Raw genomic sequence first — 25140 nt, 5'->3', positions numbered from 1 at the left:
TACAGACAGAATTTATGGGTGTTCATCTTCCTGGCACTGGAACCCTGGGTTGAGGGGCCTAGTGGGGGGCTGCAATATCCTGAGATATTCCTCCCAAATTTTTATCCAGCACATGGGTTTGGGGCCAGCTCGTTCCGTGTCTCCATGTCTCCTCCTTGAATGGATGTATTTACTTTAGTTCCATAGGTGTCAGATTCCCATTCAACTCAATTTCTGACAGTTCTGAGTGATCGTTGTTCAAATTTTGATGTGGTTGTGTGAGGAGGTGAGCCGTGTTTGTCCATGCCTCCATCTTGACCAGAAGTCTTCTCCATTTTTATGTTCGAAAGATCATTCTGGCTGATTTGTGCAGAATAAAATAGAGAGGGATGTAGTTTATATTAAATGTCAGTGGAACATTGCATACAGATTATTATTAAATCAGACAGTGTTTTAGGTATAGAAATAATCACCAGCTAGATATCATTTCATTTTGATTAAATTGTGGCTTGAATACTGGGCTTCAGAAATAATGTCAAATGTTTATAGGAAGCCACCACAAAAAGCACCTAGAACTCACTAATGATCTATAAGGAGCAATGACTAGAGAATCTAGTATTCAATTTCTCAACCAGAGCTTAGCTATAAATATGTTTGACTTTTAGAAATTATAGCAAGAAATATTTTATTTTGTCTTTTTTTCTTTCAGCTTTGACAAAATGGCTAAATATGACCTTCCTTCCACAATTGACTTCATCTTAAAGAAAACTGGACAGGAAAAGCTACATTACATTGGCCATTCCCAGGGCACCACCATTGGTAGGTAAAAGCCGTCCAAGTAGGTGGTTTAGTTGGTGTAAACCTCTTTCTAGTGTTTATACAGGCATGTTGGACATTGTGCTAATCACTTTCCATCATCATATAATGTAATGTATAGGAACCAATGGTATAAGAACAATTATTCCTGTTTACATGAGGAAACAAAACAGAAGTTAAATAATTTGTATAAGGTAACATAGTTACTACAAATAGGGTATCTCAGATATAACCCAGGCACTCCGACTCCCAAGCCCATGCTCTGAACCATGTGCCACACAGGCTCTGGACTGAATTGATTTCACCCACTCAACCGTATTATTGGAGCATCTATTATGTGTCCTAGAATAGAGCAAAAATAAAATAGACCAAAATGTTTTCTTCCTACTACTGATAAACTAGTGAGAGGAGGTAGAGAAAATAATAAAGATTAAAAAGTGAAATATAAAGTATGGTAGATAATGATAGGCTGTAGAGAAAAATAATAAATCAGTGAGGGATACAGGGGGGCATCAGAAGGGTTCACAAGAATTTAGGTAGGGAGCAGCACCAACCACTCTCTAAGTAACAACATGAAGGAGATCAGGGAGTGAGTCACGAGCACTGCAAACCTGGAACACTGATATTCCAGGAAGAGGGACAGGCAAGTGCAATGAGTCTGAGACTGGACTACACTTACCATGTTTAAAATATGGTAGTAAGGCTATTCACTGTGTATATTAGTCATACTAAGACAGAGAGGCAGACAGAGAGAGGAGGCTGGGGGAGAAGTTTAGGAGGGAGGACTGTTCATGCTTTTTGGCTGCCGTAAGAATTTCAGCTTTCACTTTAAGCGAAAGAGGAAATTACAGAAGAGTTTTGAACAGAAAGATTACATGATCCTAACTATTGATCTACAGAATCTAGAGTATGCGATGCTGTTAACAGGATCCTCCAGTTTCTGAAGGGGAACAAGGGCTGGAGCAGAGAAACCAGTTAGAGGACTCTTACAGTTACCCATACGAGAGATAATAGTGACCTCGATGAAAGGGTATGGGTACCTGGGGAGTTAATAATAAAGATTAGGCTCTCTGTATATTATGTATATTAAACCAATTAATTATAGACTGAGCTATTTACTGCATGTTGGTATTTGAATTGTCTTAGCTACTCATTTCTCAAACATTTACTATTTACCAAGTATCCTGGTAAATACTTCACATGATTATTCACCTTGTATAGTTCCTATACAACCTAATGAAGCACTCATTATTATCCCCATATTTCAGCTGAGGAAACCGAGGTTCTTAGAGTTTAGGTGACATGTCCAAGGTCACAAAGTTGATAAACCACAGAGCCAGTATTCAAATCCTATTTAGTCACATTTCAAACTAATGCTTTTGACTTTTATGTTCAGATAGCCTACTCATTTTAAAGTTAATTATCTCATTTGATGATGAATTTAAATTGATGTATTTAAGTGATGTATTTATGTATAGTATAAATAACTTTTTTTGTCACCATATGATTATCCTAAAGTTGGCCTATTTTTATGTCAGATAAAAGAGTTTATAATAACCTTTTAAAAGTTCTAGCCTCATGTTATATGGAGAATCTATGAAAATAAAACAAATGCTGAAAAATACCAAAATCTAATCACTTGGGATAAGCAGAAATGGTCAATTTCTCAGTTTCCTCAGATGGCAGTCCTATTAAACCCTAAATCATGTCACAGTTGTAACATTCGCACACACATACACACACTCCCCCCTTTCTTTGTTATTCTGTTTTAGGTCTTATTGCCTTTTCTACTAATCCCAAACTGGCTAAAAGAATCAAAGCCTTTTATGCATTAGCTCCAGTTGCTACCGTGACATACATGAAAGGACTGTTGAAAGAACTTCTCCGTATTCCTCCACTCCTTTTGAAGGTACATGATTCTTTTTAAATGAATGTAAGATATTGAATTGTCTTTGGATTTCAAGGTGATGGAAAGAAACAAAACCACTTGGTGAACAATCATGTTTACATCCAGAATGGAAATGTATGCATTTATTATACTATTTCTTGAATAGCACTGACCATGTTTGAATCCCCACTACAGCTTGTGAGATCCCTGTATATTTCTTTGTTCTTGATTACTTTGCATGGCTTGGCAATGCCTTCACAGATGTTTCACTTACCAAACACTCCACACAGCTCTGTCAAGACTGTGATTCCACCTCTGATGCAAGGGAAGAGAAATAGAAACAAAACAAAATAGTCCAATAAGAACTGAAACTAATTGAGCCAAGGAAACCAGTAAGAGGAAGAACAAGATAGGAAGGGAAGGAAGGGGTAGAGGAGAGAAGGGAAGAGAAAGAAATGAAAGCAAAAGGGAGAAAAAGAAAAGTAATGGTTGAGTGAGACCAGGACTTTAAGACCACTCTTCAGATACTCTTGGCTTTCTAAGCCCTTTCATAAGAGCTCCGGTCTCTTTAAATAGGGATTTCATAGGGTGGTACCATAGATTTCAAAAGCATAAATATTAACTAGCTATACATACCAAAAAATTAATATTTATTTTTTCCAAAGACTAATCATCTATTTCTCCCATCCACAGAACCAACACATGCAGTTCCCTTTAATAGAACAGTTTAACCTCAAACTATACAATGGAATGATGCCATTGCCTTGTCTGATTTTGTACTATTCATTTCTTTTCACTTGTAATAATTAACATGTGTGTCTAAAGCCTAAGAAACTTTATTTAGAGTCTAAGATTTTATTCAAAATGTAAGATTTCATGATGATCCTGGCTACATGGATGCAAAACTTATTTTCTACCGGCACTACATTTTCTCACAGGCAATGTAGAGAGTGATAAAAAAACTAAACAAAAACAAAAAAACTCCACAAGCCCTTAAGTCAGAGGCTTGGGGCTTGGGTCATAATTCTAGTTCTAATAAGTTCTAATAAGCTCAAGATCACTAATAATCATTAACCTCATGCTTTCTCCTGTGTATAAGATAGGGATGACAAAAGAAAAAATGTCTATATTCCTCAAGAAGCATTGGGTCCAATCCTTTCAATTATTAAATTACCTAGCTGCATTTCTCTCTGAAGACGTGGCTGAAAATATGGCTCTGAGTCACCATTGCCCTTTCTGATCTTTTCATGATTTATTGTTGAAATCACACATCTTGACACTTAGTTGTGACATTCTGCCATACAGTTTTATGATTTTATTTCATAACTCTTATTACACAAACAAGACCCTTTGTGTCTCATACTTTTCAGCAATCAGTATGGTTCTCAATGCAGCCATAAATACCCAATATTAACATATGCTCTGCCCATTCCACAACTTATTGTGGGATTTACATGAAAGTATTTGAAATTCCTAAAACAACATAAAATTATGAAAATATCAACAACGTATTCATACCTGTACCAGAAAATTAGACAAATTAATAAGTCTTTTCTGCAACTTGGTTTTCTAATCCTCTAATGCTTTTCTTTTTCAGATTATTTTTGGTAACAAAATACTCTTGCCACATGATGATTTTGTTCAATTTTTAGCCACTGAAATATGTTCCCGTGAGATACTAAAGGTCCTCTGCACCAATGTTTTATTTCTTTTTTCTGGATTCGATGCTAAGAACTTCAACATGGTTTGTATGCATTAAAGTTTCTATTCTGAATATGTGGAGCAACATTTTTTGATTTCTTGTCCCATCATCACTTAAAAATGGTAATTTATCAGAAATAGCAGTAGCTTCAAAATGTGTACATGATATGCAGAATAGCCCAAGACAAATCACAGGTCATTTCTCCCAATTTTGTCCCCTTGAGGTTGCGTCCATCACCCTATTGTCCCTTAATGTAGGAAAAAAAATACAACTTACTATATATAATGACCTTTATTTATATGTACACTCACACACACAATTCTGCAAACCAAAAGGTTTGTGTGTGAGCAATTTATTCACTGCCCCTTGGCACTGAGTAGAGAAGAATAGAATGCTGAGGATTTAGACTAATGACCTAGATTAATGTCTCTGGCTCTATGCTACAACTGTCTGAGTGACATTGGACATTTTGCTGAACTCATTTGAGTCCCAATTTGCATTTTGATAAAATAGAAATGATAACTCCCCTCTATGAGTAGTGCAAATTATGAGTTAGCCTGTGCAATTGCACTTTGTAAGCTTTAAAGTGGTATACAATGGTGTTATTCATATACTTCCATCAAATGCTGCCCTTAAATGCTTGAACTGGATCAGAAATAGTTACACTAGAGGTTTGAGAAACTGAATATAGTTCTAAGTGTGAATGTGAACATATGTGTTTTCTTTCTAGAGTCGTGTGGATGTGTATTTAGCACATAATCCAGCGGGAACTTCTGTTCAAAATATAATCCACTGGCACCAGGTATCATTTCTCAAATGCCATTCAATTATTTCAAGCACATTCTTAAAATATTCTATCAAATGCTCCTGGTGAGAAATTTTCCTGGCATGTGACTACCAGCTGAAAATCACCATCAATCCATGTGAATGTAAATCGTGTGGGAACAGGTACTCTGGTCAGTAAAGAAATGAGTAATTTTTATGAAAGCAAAGCTGCATATAAACTTGCATGACTACCTTGTTGAATGATTAATAGATTTTATTTTAAAATAAAAATTGTTTTAATAATAGTTTTAATTTAAAGTCACACTACTTGGAAGTGTTTGAATTTTATTTTTCACATAGCAAGCAGAGTTTATATTTCCTCGTGTCCTTAATTTCTCTACATTAGGTTTCTAAGTCTGGGAAGTTGCGAGCTTTTGACTGGGGAAGCATAGTTCAGAACACAATGCACTATAATCAGGTAAGCTTTTCCAAGTTGAAATCATTCACATTTTGAAAGACAAATGCTTAAAATGTTAAAGATAAAATTACGATAACTGCATACATCTGGAGGAATGTTGGTGGTTATTCCTATCCATAAGGAAATGATAAAGCAGAGACATATTCCCTTGTAATTCCTTCATCATGTCAAGCGCCACCCCTGTCTCTCGTTCTTGAGTGTGCTCTCATGCTCCAGTGGCTGGGCTCATTCAGGCTGCCCTCAAAATACCACATCGCTACATATGAGAGACTTCTTAGAATTTAATCACCCTCATCTCATTAGATGGACCTGCTATGTATCCCAAATCCCCTGTCTGCTGTTCTCTCCTTTCTGAAGTGCATTAACTAATATAAAAAACAAATAATTCTAATTGTTCATGAGATGAAGCTAGAATCTCTGGTCTTTTTATTTTTTACTTTTATTTTATGACCCTAAATGGCTTCTTTAGAACCTTAGTCTCCCCTGGCCACACATTGCACAGTTCATCAGTGAAATCCTTAGTCTGAACACCAGAGGGCAGTTAGTACTGTATTTATAAATTTATAGCTTCATTACCAAGTTAATTTTTTTTAATTTTTGATTTATTTATTGTTTTTCTATTACAGTTGCCCCACTTTTTCCCCCATTGCTCCCGCCCACCACCCAGCCCACCCCTTCTCCCACAGTCAATCCCCACGCAGTTGTCCATGTCCATGGGTCATTTATACTAGTTCCTTTACTAAACCCTTCCTTTACTTACTCCCCTTCTCTCTCTCCCCCACTCTCCCCTGGTAACTGTTAGCCTTTTCCTTCTTTACATGCCTCTGGTTCAATTTTGCTCATTTGTTTATGTTGTTCATTAGTTTCCTATACTAGGTGATATCGTATGGTATTTTTCTTTTGTTGCCTGGCTTATTTTGCTAAGCATAATTCTCTCTAGTTCCATCCATGTTATTACTAATGGTAGGAGTTCATTCTTTCTTTCCACTGTATAGTATTCCATTGTGTAAATGTACCACAGTTTTTTTTAATGTATTTCATTGATTATATTGTTACAATAGTTCCAATTTTCTCCCCTTTACTCACCTCCACTCAGCATCTCCCTCCCCCAGAAATCCCGCCCCAAGTCCATACCCATGGTTCGTGAAAAATAACTATTCCTCCCTCTCAGATATTAAGACCCTTTGTAATATTGTAAAGGACAATGGGCGAAGGTCTCAAGCTCCTCTAGCTGCTTCAAGCTGGACATGGTCGTCGTCCTACCTACTCTTCAGTCCAGAAAACCCTAATAATAGTGGGGGTGTGGAGGGGAGGGTGGCCTTCCCACACGGGGAAGGATCATGCAGACTACCGGTCAGTTGGCTGTCCCCGGACAATGGCGTGCTTGGTTTACTAGGCTGGCATCCTTGTTGTGTTCTGGGGGCGAAAAGGGTTAAAAGACATCATTCAATCCATAACTACTAGATGACAAAAGGCAGGGATTAATTTTTCAATGTTCCACATTAGGAGAAAGAAGAAAAATAAAAAAGTAAACAAGGGCTTCTTTGGAGGAAGGTGTGCTAAGCACCTCTTACCTGTCCAAAACCCTTTTGCCCACCATACTTAGTTTGGGCTGAGGGAAATAGTTTAGGTTTCCCCCCTCTCAGACCTCTGGGCCCTTTCTGTCCAAGCCATTAAGATAGAAAAGAGAAACCAGTTTTAAAGTGAAGCCCACAGACCACCCCATTCTTCAGCAACCCAGCCATTTAGTTCAGCCAAACCGTTGAGTCTCAGGAGACAGTGCTGCAGAGAGGATTAAGTGAGGCTTATGCATACAGACAATCACTCAGGTAATGCGGACATAGGCTTATGCCCTTTGAAAACAGAAAACACATGTTAATTTATGTAACAGAGCCCACAAACAAGTCTCTAAATCTGTAAGACTGTCTTATTGGGAAGACATCCAGTTGCAAGGCACTTGACATTCTACTTGCCTGCAACTTGAATATCTTTGATGATATCACAGACATGGTTTAATTTTCAAGTGAAACAATATTTTAAATGAAAAGAAACTTTTAAGACGGTTAGCTGCACTACTTTATAGTCTACCACTGACCATTGTGATTTTCCTTGAATAATGATTTTTCTCCCTAAGATTACCCTCCTTGTCATTAAAGGGACTGCATTAAGTCCATTTTTAATTTTTCCTGTTCATTTGCATAAACACAACAAGAGCAGCAAATGATCACTTATGATCTTTAGTTCTGCTTTGCTGGAACTTACGCAAGGAACATTTAGGGTGAGCTTCAGTCTGCCCTTCAGGGCACAGAAGCAGAACCACATACGTGGCATTCATCCTTGCCTGTACACACCTGTCCTTTCCAAGTCTTTCTGGTTTTTCATTGTGCCTTAAGGTCCCTTCTAGCCATCTTTCAGGAAAACAACCTTTGTTCCTTCCCTGGAAAGATTGCTGTGGATCGCACAACCAACCATGGTACCAGGCCTTTTATCTTGTGGGCTTTTATTACCTTTGAAATTCTTTCCCAGTTCTCAGGGCTTTTTGGTAACAACCTGAGCCCAAGTATGTCTCCTTTAGGCTTGACATTCCAGTCAAAGACTTTGTCAAAAAATAAATAAATAAATAAACCTCTATTAACAACTGGTCTTATTAATTTTATGCAAAGAAACTTATGTCATTACTTACTTGTTTAGAATGCCAAACTCTGGAGGGATCAGATAAGGATAAAAATATAAAACGTGAAGAAAAATCTTTGTCCTAATATTCACTGAACTGGCATTTCCATTCTTCATATTTTCATTTTTCCCCCACTAAAAAAAAGTTTTTGTTTGTTTTTCCATTACAGTTGTCTCACATTTTTCCCCCTCTTGCTTCCCTGCACCCTGCTCCTCCCTTCTCCCACATTCAGTCCCCACTCAGTTGCCCAAATCTGTGGGTCATTTATACATGTTTTTTGACTTGACCTTTCCCCTTCTTACCCTCTTCTCCCCCCCCCCCCTTACTGTTAGTCTATTTCTTGTTTACATAGCTTTGGTTCAACTTTGCTCATTTGTTTGTGTTGTTCATTAGTTTCCTGTAATAGGTGACAACATAAGGTATTTTTCTTTTGTTGCCTGGCTTATTTCGCTAAACATAATTCTCTCTAGTTCCATCCATGTTGTTGCAAATGGTAGAAGTTCCTTCTTTCTTTCTGCTACATAGAACTCCATTGTGTAAACGTACCACAGTTTTTTGATCCACTCATCTACAGATGGGCATTTAGGTTGTTTCCAGCACTTGCCTATTGTAAATAGTGCTGCTATGAACATTGGGGTGCATAGGTTCTTTTGAATTGGTGTTTCTGGATTTTTCAGATATAATCCTAGCAATGGAATTGCTGGTTCAAAAGGCAGTTCCATTTTTAGTTTCTTGAGGAAATTCCAAACTGTTTTCCATAGTGGCTGCACCAGTCTGCATTCCCACCAGCAATGCACCAGGGTTCCCGTTTCTCTGCATCCTCTCCAGCACAAGTTGTTTGTTGATTTGTTGATGATGGCCATTCCGACTGGTGTGAGGTGGTATCTCGTTGTGGTTTTTATTTGCATCTCTCTGATGGCTAGTGATGTTGAGCATACTTTCATATGTCTATGGGCCCTCTGTATGTCTTCTTTGGAGAAGTGTTTGTTCAGGTCCTTTGCCCATTTTTTAATTGGGTTGTCTGTCTTCTTGGTGTTGAGTCGTATGAGTTCTTTATATATTTTGGAGATCAATCCCTTGTCTGAGATATCATTGACGAATATATTTTCCCATATGGTTGGTTTCCTTTTCATCTTGCTGATGTTTTCTTTTGCTGAGCAGAAACTTTTTAGTTTGATGTAGTCCCTTTTTTTTATTCTTTCCTTTATTTCCCTTGCCTTAGGAGATATATCAGTGAAAATGTTGCTACGTGGGATATCTGAAATTTTGTTGCCTATTTTTTCTTATGGTATCACGGCTTACATTTAAGTCTTTGATCCATTTTGAGTTTATTCTGGTGTATGGTGTAAGTTGGTGGTCTAGTTTCATTTTTTTGCATGTCCCTGTCCAGTTCTCCCAACACCATTTGTTGAAGAGGCTCTTTTTACTCCATTTGATGTTCTGTCCCCCTTTGTCAAATATTAGTTGACCATATGAACCTGGGCTTATTTCTGGGCTCTCTATTCTGTTCCATTGATCTGTATGTCTGTTTTTATGCCAGTACCAGACTGTTTTGATTACAGCGGCCTTGTAGTATAGTTTGATATCAGGTATTGTGATTCCTCCTACTGTGTTCTTCCTCAAAATTGCTGTGGCTATTCGGGCTCTTTTTTGGTTCCATATAAATTTTTGAAGTATTTGTTCTAGGTCTGTGAAATATGTTGCTGGTATTTTAATAAGGATCGCATTGAATCTATAAATAGCTTTGGGTAGTATGGACATTTTAATGATGTTGATTCTTCTCATCCATGAGCATGGTATATGCTTCCATTTATTTGTATCTTCTTTAATTTCTTTCTTCAGTGTTATGTAGTTTTCTGAGTACACGTCTTTTACCTCCTTGGTTAAGTTTATTCCTAGGTATTTTATTTTTCTTGTTGCTATGGTAAATGGGATTTTTCTTTCAGTTTCTATCTCTGACTTTATTGTTCGTGTATAAAAATGCCTTCAATTTCTTAATATTGACTTTGTATCCTGCTATTTTGCCGAATTCACTTATTAGGTTGACTAATTTTTGTGTGGAATCTATAGGGTTTTCTATGTACACTATCATGTCATCTGCAAATAATGACAGTTTTACTTCCTCTTTTCCAATTTGGATGCCTTTTATTTCTCTTTCTTGTCTGATTGCTGTGGCAAGAACTTCCAAGACTATGTTGAATAGGAGTGGAGAGAGTGGACATCCTTGTCTTGTTCCTGATCTCAGGGGGAATGCTCTCAGTTTTTGCCTATTGAGTATGATGTTGGCTTCAGGTTTCTTATATATGGCCTTTATTATGTGGAGGTATGCTCCCTCTATTCCCATTTTGCTGAGAGTTTTTATCATATATGGGTGTTGTACTTTATCAAATGCTTTTTTCTGCATCTATTGATATGATCATGTGGTTTTTGTCTTTCATTTCGTTTATGTGGTATATTACATTTATTGATTCATCCCTGAGATGAATCTCACTTGATCGTGGTGTATGATCTTTCTAATGTGTTGCTGGATCCGGTTTGCCAATATTTTGTTGAGGATTTTAGCATCTATGTTCATCAGTGATATTGGCCTGTAGTTTTCTTTCTTTGTTGTGTCTTGACCTGGTTTTGGAATTAGGGTTATACGGCTTCATAGAATGAGTTTGGAAGTCTTCCCTCTTCTTGTATCTTTTGGAATAGTCTGAGGAGGATAGGAGTTAATTCTTTCCTAAATGTTTTGTAGAATTCACTTGTGAAGCCATCCAGTCCAGGGCTTTTGTGTGCTGGGAGTTCTTTGATTACTGCTTCAATTTCACTAGCTGTTATTGGTCTATTCAGACTTTCTGCTTCTTCTTGATTCAGTTTGGGAAGACTATAGGTTTCCAGGAATTTGTCCATTTCCTCTAGGTTGTCAAATTTCTTGCCATACAGTTGTTCGTAATAATTTCTTACAATCCTTCGTATTTCTGTGGTATCAGTTGTGATTTCTCCTCTTTCGTTTCTGATTTCATTTATTTGGGTCCTCTCTCTTTTTTCTTGATGAGCCTGGTTAAAGGCTTGTCAATTTTGTTTATGTTTTCAAAGAATCAGCTCCTACTTTTGTTGATCTTTTGAAATGTTAGTTTAGACTCTATGTCATTTAATTGTGCTCTGATCTTGATGATTTCCTTCCTTCTACTTGATCTGGGTTTTGCTTGTTGTTCTTCCTCTAGTTCTTGTAGCTGTAAGGTTAAGATTTTTATTAAAGATTCTTCTAGCTTTTTTAGGTAGGCCTGTAATGCTATGAACTTTCCTCTCAGGACTGCTTTCGCTGTATCTCATAGGTTTGGGATTCTTGTGTGTTCATTATCATTAGTTTCCAGAAAATTTTTGATTTCTTTCTTGATGTCATTGTTAACCCATTCATTATTTAATAGCATGTTATTCATTCTCCATGAGTTTGAATGTTTTTGAGTTTTTCCCTTGAGGTTGATTTCCAATTTTAAGCCATTGTGATCTGAGAAGATGCTTGATATAATTTCAATTTTTTTGAGTTTGTTAAGGCTTGTTTTGTGTCCTACCATGTGGTCTATCTTTGAAAATGTTCCATGTGCACTTGAGAAGTATGTATATTTTGCTTCTTTGGAGTGAAAACTTCTATATATATCGACTAAGTCCATTTGATCTAGAGTGTTTTTCATTGCCTCAATATCTTTGGTGTTTCTTTGCTTCGAAGATCTGTCCATTGTTGACAATGGGGTGTTAAAGCCCCCTACTATGAGTGTGTTGATGTCTATATCTTTCTTGGAGTCATTTAAAATTTTCCTTATATATTTGGGTGCTCCTAAGTTGGGTGCATATATATTTATAAGGGTTATATCTTCTTGATAGATTTTTCCCTTAAGTATTATGAAATGCCCTTCTTTGTCTCTTTTTATGGCCTTTGCTGTGAAATCTGTTTTGACTGATATAAGTATTGTTACCCCAGATTTTTTTTCATGTCCATTTGTTTGAAATACTTTTTTCCGTCCCTTTTCTTTCAGTCTGTGTGGACCTTTTGTTCTAAGGTGGGTCTCTTGTAGACAGCATATATGTGGGTCATTCTTTCTAATCCATCCAGCTACCCTATGTCTTTTAATTGGAGTGTTTAGTCCATTTATATTTAAGGTTATTACCGATAAGTACTTATTCATTGTCATTTTTCCCCTTTGTACTTGTGTTCTTCTCTGTCTCTCTCTGTTTCTTTATCTTCTTTTTTTTTTAATGTGTTTTATTGATTATAATATTACATTTGTGCCAATTTCCCTTCCCTCTGCTCCCCTCCACCTGGTGGCCCCCCTCCCTCCAGTTGTCCCCCCCTTTTAGATCATGTCCATTAGTTGTGCATACAGTTCTTCCCAACCTCTCTCTGTCTATTCCATTCCCTCCTACCATGATCCTTAATTCCTATATCATCTCCCTCCCTCTCCCCATTCCCCCTCCCTGTTGACCTCCCCCCAATATGTTCCCCGTACCTATAGTTCTTTTTCCACTCTCGTTGCCTGTTTAGTTTGCCTTTGTTTCAATTCCCTAGCTTCTGTTGTTTCTTGTGATGCAGTTTTCATTTTAGATTTCATTGTCTTGATCCTCCTTTTTCTAAACCAGTCCCTTTAACATCTCATATAACAGTGGTTTGGATCTAATGAACTCTTTCAGTTTTATTTTGTCCTGGAAACACTTTCTCTGTCCTTCCATTCTGAATGACAATTTTGCTGGATAGAGTATTCATGGTTGTAGGTTTTGGATTTTCATTACTTTGAATATTTCTTGCCAGTCCCTTCTTACCTGCAGGGTCTCCCTTGAGAAGTCAGCTGATAGTCTAATTGGGACCCCTTTGTACATAATTCTTTTCTTCCCTCTTGCTGCTTTTAAGATTCTCTCTTTATCTTTAATTTTTGACATTTTGATTATAATGTGTCTTGGAGTGGTTCTCCCTGGGTCCAGTTTTTTTGGAACTCTCTGTGCTTCCTGGGCCTGTAAGTCTATTTCCTTCCCCAAGTCTGGGAAGTTCTCCTTTATTATATTTTCACTCAATTTTTCAAGTTCTAGTTCATCTTCCTCACTCTCTGGCAAACCAATGATTCTTATGTTGGGCCTTTTATAGCTGTCCCAGAGGTTTCTGATCCTCTCATCATTGCTTCCCATTTCCTCTCTCTGCATTGGTTGACTGCTTGTTCCTTCTCCATATTCCAGTTTGTTGAAATGAACTCTGGATTTTTTTTCCTCACCATCTGTCTCGTATGTGGTTTTGTTCCTTTCGTTATGAGTGTTTTTCGCTTCTTTCTCATCTTTTTCCAGATCTTTTGTGAATTCTGTAAGCCACCTGATAACAATGGCCCAGAACTGAGCATCTGACAGGTTTCTTATCTGTTCATCTGTCAGGTTCTCCATCTGTTGCCTGGTGAGCTGTGCCACCGGGATTTCTATAGTTGTCTGCCTCATTTTGACAGATGCATTTTGTTTTCTTGGGCCGGCTGTAGGGGGCAGTGCCTCTGTACTCGTAATGACCCAGCGACCGGCGCCGTTCGGCATCCTTACTTGCTGTGTCGTGGTGCTTTGTCGTCACAATCCAGCGACCGGTGCCTGTCTGCGACCTATTTCGCAGCCCTGTGGTGCTTTCTTTGGGGGCGGGGATCCAAGATGGATTCACACAGTTATTCCACTAGGAGACCAGGATCCATCCTCCCGCCCCCCTGGGCCTCACTGTTCAAGGCGATGTGGTGTCTGCTTTCCCCAGCGTTGGGGTCGCGAGCTGCCGGGGGTTCGACTGCAGCCGGGATTGTTCTCCCCGCCGCTGTCCCAGGTGCGACCGCAAACAGCGCCACCCTCTTTTGCTCTTACCTGCCCAAAGGGCGCCGCTGGTTTATAACTTCATATGTTGGGCTTCCGCGTAGTTTTATTTTCTGGAATTTGTAGTTATCCTTTGTTTTGAAGTAGTTGTATTCCTCTCTAGTTGTACAGGGAGACCTAGCGCGTCCGTCTAAGCCTCCATCTTGTCCGGAAGTCTCTTTATCTTCTTAAAGCAGACCCTTTAGCATCTCTTGTATTGCTGCTTTGGTGGAGATGTATTCCTTTGGCCTTCTTTTGTCTTGGAAACTTCTATTTCACCCTCCATTTTGAATGAGAGCTTTGCTGGGTAGAGTATTTAGGTTGTAGGCCTTTGTTTTTCATTGCTTGGAATATTTTTTGCCATTCCCTTCTGGCTTGTAGTGTTTCTGCTGAGAAATCTGAGGATAGCCTTATTGGAGCTCCCTTGTATGTTATTAGTTGTTTCTCTCTTGCTGCTTTTAGGATTCTCTCTTTGTCTTTGAATGTTGCCATTTTAATTATGATGTGCCTTGAAGTGGGCCTGTTGGGGTTCCTCTTCATTGGGACCCTTTGTGCTTCCTGGATTTGCGTGACTCTTTCTCTCCTCATGTGAGGGAAGTTTTCTGTCATTAGTATTTCAGAGAGGTTTTCTATCCCTTTCTCCTCTTCTTCTCCTTTTGGAATTCCTATGATACGGATATTATTATGTTTCATGTTGTCCTGCAGCTGTCTTAGAACCTCTTCAATCTTGTTCAGTCTTTTTTCATTTTGTTGCGTTGTCTGGGAGTTTTTCTGTACGTTGTCCTCCAGCTCGCTGATCCAATCTTCTGCTTCCTCTAGCCTGCTTTTAATTTGTTCTACTGTGTTCTTCAATTCAGAGATCATATTCTTCATTTCCTCTTAGCTCTTATTGATAGCTTCTATGTCCTTTTTGATGCTCGTGTAATTCTCTGTGAGTTCCTTGTAGTTTTTCTGTAGTTTCTTATAGTTTCCCTGGAGTTCTTTGTAGTTTCCGCTGAGCTCATTCAGCTTCTCCATAATCCATGTTTTGAATTCTGTATTTGATATTTTGCTCCCCTGTATTTCTTTTAGCACTCTCTCTGGGGATTCTACCTTTTCTTTTGATGGGGGGTTGTTTCTCTGTCTCCCCATTTTTGTGATTCCTATTGTTTGTTGTTGCTTCTTAGAATGATCTTCTCTTCCTGAATCTGCCTCTGGTAGCATCAGATCATGTGCCAGACTGGCCCTAGGCAGCCTATTGGAGACTTCCATGGATCCACTGCCTTTGTCTGTCTTCTTTAGTTGTTAATCTACTCAATCTGTGATTAGCCATCAGGCTTAAAGACCGTGGGTGTGACAGCTTAATTCCTGTAGGCAGAGCTTTTATTTCCTCTTAGTCTGACGCCACTTGCAGGGTAATGGTCTGTATGCTGTATTGGGGCTGAGTCAGCACTGGCTGGTCCTCGGAGGAGGTTAGTATAGCTTCCACTTACTCCTCCACACTCTTGGATCTCCATCTGTGCTGTCTTTGATGTTATTTCTTTAATCTGTCTGGTTGTATTTCAGCTACTCTTTGGTGGGTCTTTTTCTCTGGTTAGTTGATTGAGAGTCACATTGCCCACCTTGTCTTGAGATCTTTTGTGGAGGTGCTGCTAAAACATAATCACACAACCCGGGCAAGAAACCCACACCCTCCAATATCTCCCCCAACTACAATCTCACTATAGGCTGCAAATGAGCCCATATTAAAATACTTGTGGAGATATTGGGCCTCTTATTTTGTAGGAGAAACAGATAGGAGTGTTTTAAATGAAGGAAGGGTAATTTTTGAGCTGGAAGTTGATAGAGTAATAATATTAGCAATTGGGATGAATGTTATTTAAGACAGCAATTAACATTTACTCTGTATGTTTGAAAAGGAGGAGACGGTTACAGTGTGGAATGAGAAAGTGGAAGTGTATAGTATTAGGATTATATAATCAGTATATGCTATATGATTAGCGTGGGAGGGAGGATAGACACAACAGACCTCCAGGCAGACAGACGGTCAGAAATTGAAGCAGAGGGCTGAGGAGGTTAGAAGGTAGGAAACTGATTGAGAAAGAATTTTTCAAGAATAAAAATACAGAGTAGAAAATAGCAAGACAGGAAGGGAGAGAGGAAAGAAAGTAGAGAAGAGAAGGGTAGGAGAGAGAACGCAAGAAGAAGGGGAGGAAGAAGGGGGGGGACTGGATTAAAATTTTTAAAAAATTATATATTATAAAAAAGATTAGGAGATTAAAACATGATATAAAATTGCAAGATAGAGAGAAAGAGAGAATATATAGAGAGAGGAATAAGAGATGGGAAAGCAAGAGGATGGGGGAGGGAAAGAACACAGAGGAGGGAAGGAAATCAGGAGGAAGAGGAGATATTAGGGAGGGAAAGACTGAAATTGAAGGGTTGACAAAAGATAGGATGATGGAGAGAAATACAAGAGGGAGAGAAAGAAGTGAGGGGATGGGGTGGAAAGAGAGAAGGGGTAAGAATGGAGGGTGAAGGGAGAAGGGGATAGATTAGAATTGTAATTTGAATATTAGAAGAATAGAATATAAAGTGGAATAGGGAGAGAGAAAGAAAGAGAGAGAGAATATGTGTAGGGAGAGAAGAAAAATAAGGGCAAGGGATGAAAGAAAAATGAATGTAGACTGAAGGGGACAAAATTAAGGAAATTTAATAAAATTGAAAGTGCTTAGTGCAGAGAAAGGAGAGAGAGAGAAAGGGAGAGAACTTAAATTTAATAAGTTAACTGAGAATAGGATGCAGGGGAGACATGCTTAGGGGAGAGAAGGGAGGAAGAGGAGGGGAGAAAAAGGAGAGAGAATAAGAAAGGACGGGAGGGGCAGTTAGAGAGAGAGAGAGATAAAAGAATGAGAGGATTTTAACTCAATTCTACTTTTAGGCACAGTCTCTGAGTATTTTTGGTTTGTTTATTTTTCTGTTTTTCCTTCCTTCCTTCCTGAGTCCGCCCCTATTCAAAATTCCATGAGTATCAAATCTTTTCTGGTTGGTTGGCTGGCTGTGGGAGGGTTCTGTTTGATTCTGTTATTGTTAGTCTTTTATTTGTGGACCTACCTCCGCTCTGCTGTGAGCTGCGTTTAGTTGTCCCCTCCTGTGGCACCCTCAGCCCTCCTCAGGCTTGTCCAGCTACTCATTCCCTCTGTTGGTCCAGCCTGTGCCTGCCAGCAATCCCCGCCCTGCCTCCAGTTGTGTCTCTATTCCCAGGCTACAGCTTCTGCTCTCTTCCCTGTCTATATGCCTGCGCACCCTACCTCTCTCCCTGTTTCAAGACCGTCCCTTTGTTCTGCAGGACTCTGGCACAGTCGGTCAAAGTGCCGGGCCCAGTGGCCCTTTCCTGCCCCGGGCCTCTCCCCTAGTCTGGAGCTTTGCAGCGGCTTTCCTGCGGGGGCTCTTCCCCTTGCCCCAAAACTGTCTCTACTCCAAGCTACAGCTTTCGCTGACTTCCATGTCTATAGGCCTGCGCGCTCTATCTTTCTTCCCTCCCCAGCACCATCCCTTTGTTCTGCAGGAGTCTAGTGTGGTCGGTCAGCGCAGCGCTCTCCTACCCAGGAGCTCTCCCCAAGCCTGGAGCTCCGCAGCAGCCTTTCCCTGCAGGCCCTTCTCCCCGCCCTAAAACTGTCTCCACTCCAGAACCACCGCCTCCGCTCTCTTCCCTACTTACACACCCTGCACGTCCTATTTCTCTTCTAGCCCCAAACCCGCCTTTTGTTCTGTGGGATTCTAGCAAGACCCCTCAAAGTGCCAGGGGCATGCAGTTTTCTCTTGCTCAGGAGCTCTCCCCCGGTCCGGAGTTCCGCAGCAGCTTTTCTGTGCAGCCGGTCTCCTTGCCCCAAACCTGTCCCTTTGTTCTGTAGGGCCCTAGCGCAAGTGCTGTGCGTGCCTGGAGTGCCCAGCTTTCTGTCGGAGGTTGCAGCTGAGGAGGTTTCCCTGTAGACTCAGATCACACAGTTTCTCCCAGTCCTGGTTGTTCACTGTTCTCTCCCTCCTCTGGCTTTTTCGGCCAAATCCTCTCCCTAACTCCCTACAAGAATTCACTTATCGTTGTGCCCCTAGCAGGGGGAGCCTCCAAGCTAGTGAGCTCTCCGGCTTGGTAATGCAGACACACCGAATCCCGGAATGACTCAGCCTGCAGTGTGTGGTAAACACCCCCACCCGCCTCCACGTTGCTCCCACGCTCTCCTCCCTGTTCACGCTATTGGAGATCCACACTCACTCAGTCACTCCTCTCCGCATTCGTTCCTGGAGTCTCTCCTTAACAGGAGCGAGCTGAGAACACTGTCCCTACTTCGCGGCCATCTTCCTCCCTCCTTACCACAGTTTTTTGATCCACTCATCTACAGGTGGGCACTTAGGCTGTTTCCAGCACTTGGGTACTGTAAATAGCGCTGCAATGAACATAGGGGTGCATAGGTTCTTTTGAATTCGGGTATCAAGATTCTTCAGGTATAATCCTAACAGTGGAATCACTGGTTCAAAAGACAGTTCCATCCATTTTTAGTTTTTTGAGGAAATTACATACTGTTTTCCACAGTGACTGCACCAGTTTGCATTCACACCAACAGTGCAGTAGGATTCCCCTTTCTCTACGTCCTCGCCAGCACTTCTGTTTGTTGATTTGTTGATGATGGCCATTCCAACTGGTGTAATGTGGTATCTCATTGTGGTTTTTATTTGCATCTCTCTGATGGCTAGTGATGTTGGCTTTCTTTTGTATGCCTATGGACCCTCTGTATGTCCTCTTTGGAGAAGTGTTTGTTCAGGTCCTTTGCCCATTTTTTAATTGGGTTGTCTGTCTTCTTGGTGTTGAATTGTATAAGTTCTTTGTATATTTCGGAGATGAATCCCTTGTCTGAGGTTTCATTGGCAAATATGTTTTCCCATATGGTTTGTTCCCTTTTCATCTTGCTGATGTTTTCTTTTGCTGAGCAGAAACTCTTTAGTTTGATGTAGTCCCATTTGTCTATTCTTTCCTTTATTTCCCTTGCCTTAGGAGATGTATCAGTGAAAATATTGCTACGTGGGATATCTGAAATGTTCCTGCCTATGTTTTTCTCCAGGACTTTTATGGTGTCACAGCTTACATTTAAGTCTTTCCTCCATCTTGAGTTTATTCTGATGTGTGGTGTAAGTTGGTTGTCTAGTTTCATTTTTGTGCATGTCCCTGTCCAGTTCTCCCAGCACCATTTGTTGAAGAGGCTCTTTTCATTCCATTTTATGTTCTTTCCTTATTTGTCAAATATCAGTTGATGATATAGACCTGGGTTTGTTTCTGGGCTCTCTATTCTGTTCCATTGATCTATATGTCTGTTTTTATGTCAGTACCAGACTGTTTTGATTACAGTGGCTTTGTAGTATAGTTTGATATCAGGTATTGTAATTCTTCCTACTGTGTTCTTCTGTCTCAAGATTGCTTTTGCTATTCGATGTCTTTTTTGGTTCCATATAAATTTTTGAAGTATTTGTTCTAGGCCTGTGAAATATGTCATTGGTATTTTAATAGGGATTGTGTTGAAACTATACATTGCTTTGGGTAGTATGGACATTCTAATGATGTTGAGTCTTCCCATCTATGAACATGGTGTATGCTTCCATTTATTTGTATCTTCCTTAATTTCTTTCTTCAGTGCTATGTAGTTTTTCGAATACAGGTCTTTTATCTCTGTGGTTAAGTGTATTCCTAGGTACTTTATTTTTCTTGTTGCTATAGTAAATGGGATTTCTGTTATAGTTTCTATCTCTTATATTTTACTGTTGGTGTACAGAAATGTCTTCGATTTCTGAATATTGACTTTGTACCCTGCTATTTTGCCAAATTCACTTATTATCTGGTCTTTTTAGACAATATCTTCTCTTTCATTGTCAGCCAGGGTAATGACTCCATGACACTTCCAGATACAAGAGAAGGATGGTGTCCTTGCAGGTCAAGGCTGGAAATCTTTTTCAGCAGAAGGCACCATGTGGTATAGGCAGACATATTGTGCACTCCTCCCACTTTTTGTAGCACAAAGCACCTAATTTTTGGAGTCTGCCCTATTTGAGGTCAATATGAGTTTAGATAATAACTTCTTTATCTCTACACATACATACAGGGAGCTATTGACAATATTTAATGGCATAATGTCAATAATTCCTTCTCTCAGGGTAAACTCTCAAATTACCACTGGCTAAATATGAACAAAGGAAATGCCTACATTTTTGGTGTGATTCTCTCCTTCTCTTCCTTATTCCAATCCCAATTTTTTTCACCCAGGTAGTAGCTGAACAAAAGTACCGATTTTCATCTGCTTCCATGACTCAATATTTAAAAGGGATTTGTGTCTTTTAACCACAATATTTTAGGTGTAGAATAGATAGCCCCCAACCTTTTTTACGCCTTTGTTATCTTTAAAGAGATTTTCAGAACACCACAGATCAAACATTGGTTGAAAACAATTTTTCCTCCCAACCATCACTTCACCAAGCCCTCAAAACTGAGACTTGATTTGAATCAATCTTTCTCCTGGCCTCTACCATCAATAACCAGAGGACTCCATGTTGGAGCATTAAGTGAGATCAAAATAGTCTAATCCCAAATCCACACTGTCTCCAAGAAAAGCAATATTAGCTCAGAATATCTTCAAGTATAATAAAGTATTAAAATACTAAGGAGAATTGCATATGGTCAAATCCTTTGCTATGACAAGTTGGCTTTTACATAAGGTGAGAATAGAAAAATGTAGTATATGGAATTACTTTTCTGGAGAATAGTGTATAAAAAACTAACAAAATTCCTTTGATAAATTGGCAGTGATTTTCTTATTAAATTGTCCTTCTTTATGAGCCTTTATAAAGACTATGTGTAAATGGCAATTTTTGAGAAATAGAGTATGGGGCTGATGATAGCTTTTCTCAGAATGTGAACCATAGGAAGTAAAATCAGGTAAGTATTTAACAAATTCAATTCCTTAATTGAACTTATCTAAAGCCTGACCATAATGGTAAGTCTTTACAAGGCTAAAATAAATGATTCAAGACATTTTGAGGAGATCATAGTTTAGAGTGTTTGGGGAGAAACAGTGTATTACAATTAGACTCCAATCAAGTTCACTACTTTTAGTGGGAGTGGAAATCTATGTTTTCAATTTGTAAGAACTGTTATTGAAAGCCTCACTATTCAAAATGTGCTTTAGGACCAGCCACATCAGCATCACCTGGGGACGCAGAGTCTAGGCTCTTCCCCAGATACACTGAATCAGAATTTTCATTTTGACAAGATCCCTAAGTGATTCACAGGCCTGTTAAATTTGAGAAGCACTGATTAAATCATATTGCATCCACTTTGCTCTGTAGATAAAGGTGATGTTCTCTGAGCAACCATTGCTTAGAATTTACTTATAAAAGTAGGTCATGACATTTGTGGCAACACAGATAAAACTTGAGGGCATTGCACTAAGTGAAATAAGTCAGACAAAGATTTCTTGTACGTGGAACCTAAAATAATAAATACAAAGAAAAAGAAATGAGCTCCTAGCTACAGAGAATAGATGGGTGGATGCCAGAGACAGAGGGTGTAGGGTGGACAAAATGAGAAAGTGAACTAAAAAGGTTACAAACTTCCAGTTATAAAATAAGTAATTCCTGAGAATGTAATGTACAGCACAGTGAATGTAGTTAATAATACTCTCTTGTATATGTTAAAGTTGCCAAGAAAGTGAATCTTATAAATTATCATCATTAGAAAAAAACAGCAACCCTAAAAACTGAAGATATTAACTAGATTTATTGTGATGATCTTTCACACTAACGCATATATCAAAACATTACGTTGTACACCTGAAACTAATACAATGTTTTCATACCTTGATTATGTCAATTATATCTCAATAAAAAATATATATGCTAGTTAATGTTTTATCATTTACTCAAAGAGTCAGTATAGGGATAAAGTTCAGATATCTATAAAAACTGTGATTCTTTCTCTCTTGTGTATTAGTCCACACCTCCCAACTACAATGTGACAGACATGAATGTGCCAATTGCAGTGTGGAACGGCGGCAATGATTGGGTGGCTGACCCTCGAGATGTGGAACTTTTGCTTCCAAAACTCTCTAATCTTATTTACCACAAGAAGATTCCTTCTTACAACCACTGGGACTTTCTCTGGGCAATAAATGCCCCTCAAGAAATTTACAATGAAATTGTTTCTATGATGGAAAAAGATAAAAATTAGTTCCGGATTTGAAGAATTATTCATTAACTTTTTTCAAACTATTTTCTTCTCTCACACATGATTTTCTGTATGTTTGAGATGCAATGCTTCTTGCTATAATTTTGACTTTGGAAATATATAGCATCAAAAACCTTTCTATTTGTCATTATTAATTGAAAATGATTTTTTGAATGTGATTTTCACTGAACAATTTATCTAGAAACGCTTGAAAAAGTACATTCCTGGAGAGATGAAACTTCTCTTCCAATCCTGTTATTCACTTTATCTTCTAAACTCAGCATAGATTATGACCCATAAGTCATGAGTGTTTCCAAAAGACGGCCTTTGGGGTGAGTACTGACAGCTGCTATGCATGCTTGAGATTGAGTGCATTGCTTTCTGTTGTCTACAATTGCTGAAGCTCAATCTTTCCATCTGCACAGTTGGGATATCACTGGCCCTTTTGCATGTTTAACTTCATGAAAAGGCTAATTAGGCTATAAACTGAGTTGAAGTCACCTCACTTTCACTTCCTGGGGTGAAGAGAACAAGGGTGGGTTAGGAAGAAACAGACAATCTTGGTTCAAAACATTGGGAAGTAAAGGATGTGTGATCCATTCCTACTGCTATTCTGTTCCCATCGCCCTGGACCTCAATCTCAAAACAGGTACCAACTAACCAAAAGATTTTAAAAATAACTGCCACTGTCCTGGCAGCCACAAGATCCAAACACATTTCCACGGATAGTTAAGTCAGAATGTACAACTGCCTGCAATTGATGCCCTGCACCCCCCCAAATAATGGCTCCCCCAAACTCATAAAATTTCCCTAAGCACAGCCTCATCTAAGAAATTCTATTAACCCCATAATATTGTGACCTCATATTTTATGCAATTCAGTTTTTTTTTTTTTTTGATCCAACTTTTCATGGTATAGTAGGGTTTAATGTATAAAATATAAATAAGCCCAGAATACCTTGTATACAGCATAGTACAGAGAACAAAGTTCATATTCAGGGAAAATCTGTTAATGATTCTTATTATATTTTCATGTCCCTCAACATTTGTTAGAAAGCCTTAAGCTTTCTTATTTATTTTCATCCCCCTGCCTTTATTTTTTAAGTGGAAACAAAAAATTTCTAAAAGATTATTTTCTATCCTACTTTTATACATTAGTTAAATTCCATGTTTGATGTGGTTTGCTTGCGTATAGTTTGAACTAACATAAACATCAAATTTGATAAAATCGGATTTTACTTTGGCTGCTAGTATTTATCATTTATTGGTAAATATATTGACAGCCACAGAAAATTTTGATTAACATGATTATGTGGAATTACTTCTGTGGAATGTTTGGATACTCTGAATTAGAACAAACAATCTAGTTTCAGTTGGTATCTGATTTCTAAGTAAAAATTGTAATAGCTATTCTTTCATATTCATTGCATCCATAGTAATAATTATTTTAATTCAGCTTATTTTAAAACAGTATTTTAATTTAACATTTAAAGAATTAGTAAATAAAATTTTCTAGTTGTTATTTCCTGTTAAAACACTTATATTTATTCATTTATATTTAGACAACTGCTCCATTGTACAATATGACAAACATGAATGTGTCAACTGCAACCTGGAATGGTGAAAGTGACTTGTTGGCTGATCCTGAAGATGTTAACATTTTACTTTCTCAAATCAGAAACCACATTTACCACAAAACTATTTCTTACTACAATCATATAGACTTTTTGTTTGGATTAGATGTATATCATCAAGTTTATTGTGAAATCATTGATATTATCAAAGGCCGACTATAAAAAGCATCATGCTTGTTTTGAAGAATCTATATACTTTTAAGAAAAGTCAATTATTTTTTCTTACTATGTATGTTTTTCCAGTTATTTAAATAAAATCTGAAATTTGTCCTTATATTTTTTCATTACCTTTAGGCCTTCTATTTGTTAAATCGGTGGCATTTATTATATAAGGGAAAATGACATATAATAACTCAGCCATAGGAAGTTCATTGACTGTCTAAATTGAATGTAAATAACTAAACAGAAAAAACAATAACCTTGAACATTTTTAACTACAAGAGATAGTTTTTTGAGAAAGATTTTTTTTTAGGAAATATGAGCATATATGATATTATAATAATAGACTTAGGAAGAATACCTGCTGATATGAAAGCTAATTTTTCTCTATTCTGAATGAATAGTAAAAACACTTTCTGAGCTAGATATAGGAGTTTGCCAGGGGAGGGGGGATAGTAAAGAGAGCCTTGATGCCAGTATAATGTTGTTGCTTTCTGCCACATTTTAGGCTAAATTCTAGAGGTGGGAAGATAGTAGAAACCAAGGAGGAAGTGTGCCTCACTCCCAGCGTGTATAGCCTGGAGAGATGGCACTTGCCTGTTCAGCTTAGTATGTGTTAAAAGCAACAGGGATGGGGTGGGGGGTGGGGTGGACCAGATTGTAAAAGAACAGCAATAAAATTTTTAAAAAGGCAAAAGTAAATGGATAAATGAATAAAAGTAGTTATTGACATATATTTCTATGTAAATAGACCTGAGGGTGGCTTCACAAAATATGCATTGCAGCTTAGTGCCTGAAAGACACACCAGAAAAGTGCAGACATGTTCAACAAGGTACAGCAGATGGGAAGATTTGGGATAAAGGAATACTATCAGTAAATGCAACATATATTACAGGAGTCACAGGCTGTGGTAAAACAATGGGTATCTGTGGCAATGCAAGGCACACTGTGGATTT

At 38.4% G+C, this 25140-nt stretch overlaps 1 protein-coding gene across 3 annotated transcripts in view; it reads left to right on the top strand.

Moving 5' to 3' along the window:
• LOC150010037 (gastric triacylglycerol lipase-like) overlaps window positions 1-22526 on the top strand; it is a 37480-nt gene extending 14954 nt beyond the window's left edge. For 2 of the 3 annotated variants that reach the window (XM_090278012.1, XM_090278011.1), the window contains 6 exons: window positions 689-798; window positions 2568-2704; window positions 4281-4427; window positions 5116-5187; window positions 5557-5628; window positions 22158-22526. In XM_090278012.1, the coding sequence (XP_090134138.1) occupies window positions 689-798; window positions 2568-2704; window positions 4281-4427; window positions 5116-5187; window positions 5557-5628; window positions 22158-22394 (775 nt within the window). In that variant the 3' untranslated portion in view covers window positions 22395-22526. The remainder of the gene's footprint in view (window positions 1-688; window positions 799-2567; window positions 2705-4280; window positions 4428-5115; window positions 5188-5556; window positions 5629-22157) is intronic. The other variant, XM_090278013.1, reaches the window with a different exon arrangement.
• The last annotated feature ends 2614 nt before the right edge of the window (window positions 22527-25140 follow it).

Source organism: Furipterus horrens, unplaced genomic scaffold (assembly GCF_987537825.1).
Source record: "Furipterus horrens unplaced genomic scaffold, mFurHor1.1.pri manual_scaffold_5, whole genome shotgun sequence".
Classification (NCBI taxonomy): Eukaryota; Metazoa; Chordata; class Mammalia; order Chiroptera; family Furipteridae; genus Furipterus; species Furipterus horrens.
Note: the sequence above shows the minus strand (reverse complement) of the source record. Positions and strands in the feature narration are given on the sequence as shown.